Source organism: Oratosquilla oratoria, chromosome 6 (assembly GCF_046742065.1).
Source record: "Oratosquilla oratoria isolate Oo_2021 chromosome 6, ASM4674206v1, whole genome shotgun sequence".
Taxonomy (NCBI): Eukaryota; Metazoa; Arthropoda; class Malacostraca; order Stomatopoda; family Squillidae; genus Oratosquilla; species Oratosquilla oratoria.
The window spans coordinates 25667893-25672907 of record NC_134782.1 but is presented as its reverse complement, the minus strand read 5'-3'; the positions used below and the strand labels follow the sequence as shown (position 1 = coordinate 25672907).

The following is a 5015-nucleotide window of genomic DNA, read 5'->3' as shown; positions in this document are numbered from 1 at the left end:
CGGCAGGAACAGCAACAAGAACATCTACATCGACGACGACAACAACAAGGGCTACTGGAGCAACAATGGTGATAGATATTTAGATGATACTTTTCTGAATACGGACAAGCGCAATTTTGAGTGTCTTTGTGTGAATACGTATGCAAACCAGCTCAAGCGTATGCAGCACTCATATACACACACTCGCGCGCACACACACACACACACACACACACACACACACACACACACACACACACACACACACACACACACACACACACACACACACACACACACACACACACACACACACACACACACACACACACACACACACACACACACACACACACACACACACACACACACACACACACACACACACACACACACACACACACACACACACACATAAGTATTATGAAAATTAAGGTTCTTTAATGTCTTGAAAAGATGAACATTTTAACATTGAACTCAGTTTTCATTTTGAAAGTTCATGTGTATTTGATTTGTTCTTTACTCAAGAATGGTTGATATCCTACATGACAGAGACGACTGGATACTTGGTGCGTATTGAGATCTGGAGAAAGTCTTTGATAAGATATCTCACAAACGATTCCTAAGGAAATTGGTACGTACTTGAAGGCTTCCAAAAAACTCCTTTAAATAATCGAGGGATTTCCTCGGTGACCGATACATGAAGACAGTAAAGAACAGAACATCAGGATGGAAAGAAACGACTATTAAAGTCCCGCAAGGGTCTGTTCTGGAACCCATAATGTTCTGGTTCTCCGTAAATGACATCATGGGGAAGAAAAACAAGCTACACTAATATGTCTGGAGGCGAATTAAAGATAGCAAGGCGAATAAAAGATGTCTTAAACTGCGAGGAATACAAACTGTTTCAAAAGGATCTGGATGGAATATATAAATTCCGCCAAGCAAGGTAAATGAACTTCACCGCTAACAAATGCCAAGGACTGGAAAAACGAAAAAGTTATACAAGACTACCAACAGTAGATAGAGGAACAATGGAACAAGAGATAGTTGTATGAAAAAAAAAAAAAAAAAAGGATCTAGAATTTTCGGCCATGGACAACCTGTCTTCAGACAAACAAATCCACAAAATTACAACCATGACATATAGACCGTCGGAAAAAAAAAATTCCCAATATGCAAAGAGAGATAATGACAATAAGAAAAAAAATCACACAGCCTAATCCGCCCTCGATTAGAACAAGTAACGGTAATGTGAATTTTGCACTTAATGAAATATATCAACATTATATATAAAAAATCATATAAAAAACAACAAAACAGATCTCCAGCATATCAGATAAAATATACGAAGAGAAATCAGACGAATCAGTTTTGTCTTCATGGAAGGAAAGAGGGGAAAGGGATGGAATGATTATAGTGTTTAGGTTAATGGAGGAAGGGGTTGTTTATTTATTTACTTATTTACTTATTTATGTATTTATACATTTATCTATTTTTCAGTTATTTACTTATTTATTTATCTATTTATTTGTTTATTCATATATTTATTTATTTATTTATCTATCTATTTATTCATCTATTTATTTATCTATTTATTTATTTATTTACTTATTTATTTATTCATTTATTTATTCATTCATTTGTTTCTTTGTTTATTTCTTTATTTATTTATCTATTTATTTATTTATTTATCTATTAATCTATTTATTTATTTGTTTATTTATTTGTTTATTTATTTATTTATTTATTTATTTATTTATCTATTCATTTATTTATTTATTTATTCATTATTATTCTATTTCTTAACGGAAGAGTTTCGCGAGGTCATAGGAGTAGATTAAAAAAGACCATATTCTTGAGGATACCAAAGAATAAAGTATTTCGTTCAGATGCGTCCACACATGGAATAGCAAAACAAGGCTTAGTCCATTTTAGAAACATAAACAAAATTACTGTTAATTTCAAACAATGGAGCAAAAATATGGCAATGATTCACAAGTATCGCTCAATTCCTGTGTCACAATTAGGGAAATAGAATTAGGTGGACACACACACACGTACGTACACACACACACACACACACACACACACACACACACACACACACACACACACACACACACACACACACACACACACACACACACACACACACACACACACACACACACACACACACACATACACACACTTACTCACACACACACACACACACACACACACACACACACACACACACACACACACACACACACACACACACACACACACACACACACACACACACACACACACCTCGTGGCGCTGTGGTTAGAGTTCTCGCCTGCCACTACGGTGGTCCGGGTTCGACTCCCACCCAGGGCTAAAATAATTTCAGTATCGCTGCGCTGCGAGGTGTTACTCCAACTCTCGTAGGCGGAAAATTGGGTCTGTGTGTGCGTGTAAGGTCACAGTATTACCCATAGATCGTTCATACGAGCTCTGAGCTCTCATCCGGGAGGTCAATAACTGTCGATCACAAGTCCGACATCTGATCCAAGACCATGGTGAATCACACACACACACACATTTGCTCTTTGGTATCTCAGGTATTCTTATCGTCTTCCTGAATGTGGCATGACGACTTTATTCAGCCAGTTAGTGTAGAACTTTTCACGATCTGAATCTTGATCGAAAAACAAGAGTGACAATTGTTGGTTTCCGTCAAACAATTCTATTCTGTTGCGGAAGTTGTCTTCCACCCTTCCTCATTCTCTCTCCCTCCCTCCCTGCCTCCGTGATGTGCCGGAAAGGTTGGTACCCCTGCCTGAATGCCCAACGGGATTAGCGATGTAGCAAATCCATTACATTAATTAGGGATATTACAGTATTCTGGTGCAACGTATTGTTTTGCATGTAATCTGCGCGACACCTTGTTACACCGTGTACTATGAATTGACCTCACCAAAATCACGTAGGATTTTAGCCTAAAGATTAGACACAACCCCATGTTATCTGTTTACAAAGAGATTCACGCGAAATTCGCTTTATTCTTAAGATGTTTCGAGTAACATGAGGCTTAGCACCGCAGGCGGCGGAGATTACGGTGGCAAGGAATACCTCAAGATTGTCAGTGAAGTTTGGATTTGGGCTGAAGTCGCAAACGCAAGAGCTCTTTGGGCGGTCACGTTCGCATCGTGAGAAACTGGTTGGTTTCCTCTTAAGCCCTGTTCACACTACCGGTCTCAACGTCCGCGGTTCTAACCGCGGAAGTTAAATTATAATGTAAATCAATGTAAGCGTTCACACACAACCGCGCGGTTTTTTCTTTGAGTATACCGTACCGCCGCGGTTTCCTTGCGGTTAAACCACTAGCGTGAACATGGCCTTGGACTCGCATCACCAGAATCTAATTATATTATTACTAGCAGGTATGATAATCTTGTTTGAAGATATACATCTGTTTAAGGAAAATGTAGAAAATTACCCCCAAAACACAAACACACACACACACACACACACACACACACACACACACACACACACACACACACACACACACACACACACACACACACACACACACACACACACACACACACGCCGTCCTAACTTCATTTTACAGAGACCCAAGCCCACATGTAGCTAGTGGTTCTCTGTAAAATGAAGTTAGGACGGCAGGTAGCAGTCGACTTAAATCCTGCGGGAGTTAGATTAACCCCAAAGTTAGATAATCTTATAGTCTCGGTAGCTCAGTTGGTAGAGCGTCGGCTTTGCCTCCTCGCAAGTCTCGGTTCGAGTCTGGGGACGACTGTCGGAATTATTTGATATATACTGTATGTATATATATATATATATATATATATATATATATATATATATGTATGTGTGTGTGTGTGTGTGTGTGTGTGTGTGTGTGTGTGAGCGAGAGAGAGAGAGAGACGTGGTCAGATGGTTTCTGGATTCTTTAGCTGATGATGAAGTTTGCCTTCAAGAAATCTTTAGGAACACAATGGGAGAGAATAGAGAAAGAATATAAAAAATGATTGAATAGGTGAATAGTTAAATAAACGAATACTATTATGGGAAAGGTGGAGGGGAAACACGGGTCTTTATCTGAATATCGAGTTTATTCCTGACCGGTTTCGCTTATAATAGCTTCTTCAGAGGAGCGAAACCGGTCTGGAATAAACTCGATATTCAGATAAAGGCCCGTGTCTCCCCCTCCACCTTTTCCATAATTTGTCCCAATGTCTCTACAAATGAATATTTAAGTAAATATATAAATAGATACATCATTGAATCAAATGAATGCATTTATAAAAAGAAGTAAAGAAATGAATATATAAATAAATGAATAAATTAATAGGTACATAAATAAATAGATAAATAGATAAATGAATAAATAGATAGATAAGTCTATTAATAGATAGATGAATAAATAAGTAAATAAGTAGATGAATAGATAAATAAATTAATAAATAAATAGATTAATCAGTTAATTCATCAATAGATAAATAAATAGATAATTAAATTAATATATAAGTAAATAAATCAATAAGTAAGTGGATAAATAAATAAATGAAGAGATAATTTAGTATGGACACAAAGAAGTTGATGAATATATAGATTATAGATTGACAAGTGAATAAACTATTAATGCGTCTGTATCATAAATACGAAAAATAGAGCCTGAAAGCGCCCATTTCACTAGTTTCTAGTATCTATGTGTCTGTAACTTGCTGCCTAACGTCGATAGCATTATGGGCTAGAAAACAGCCAGTTGATATACAGCTTCAAAACTTTACACAGATTGGAACCACAATTTCCTCCAAAGTTCTTTGGTAATACGAGAAATAGGCCTTTGTATAAACAATGCTTTGCTTCCAAAGGCTTGGTAAAGTACTTTTTGTTTCAAAACATTTACGTGAAAACAAATGGAAAAACGTTCTACCGTCTTATAGTATCTGAAAGAGTTCTAAATCAGAAATAATACATCTTTGTTCGCACAATCCCCTCACCCTCCAAATATTTCCTAAAAGACCACCAGTCTC

At 37.1% G+C, this 5015-nt stretch overlaps 1 protein-coding gene across 1 annotated transcript in view; it reads left to right on the top strand.

Annotated features, from left to right (window-relative positions):
* The window catches only part of LOC143025948 (uncharacterized), a 99816-nt gene extending 96578 nt beyond the window's left edge, over positions 1 to 3238 (top strand). Inside the window, exons 6-7 of the mRNA XM_076185930.1 lie at positions 1 to 68; positions 3045 to 3238. The exon at positions 1 to 68 is cut by the window's left edge and continues 114 nt beyond it. Of these exons, the coding sequence (XP_076042045.1) occupies positions 1 to 68; positions 3045 to 3238 (262 nt within the window). The remainder of the gene's footprint in view (positions 69 to 3044) is intronic.
* Positions 3239 to 5015: the final 1777 nt, after the last annotated feature.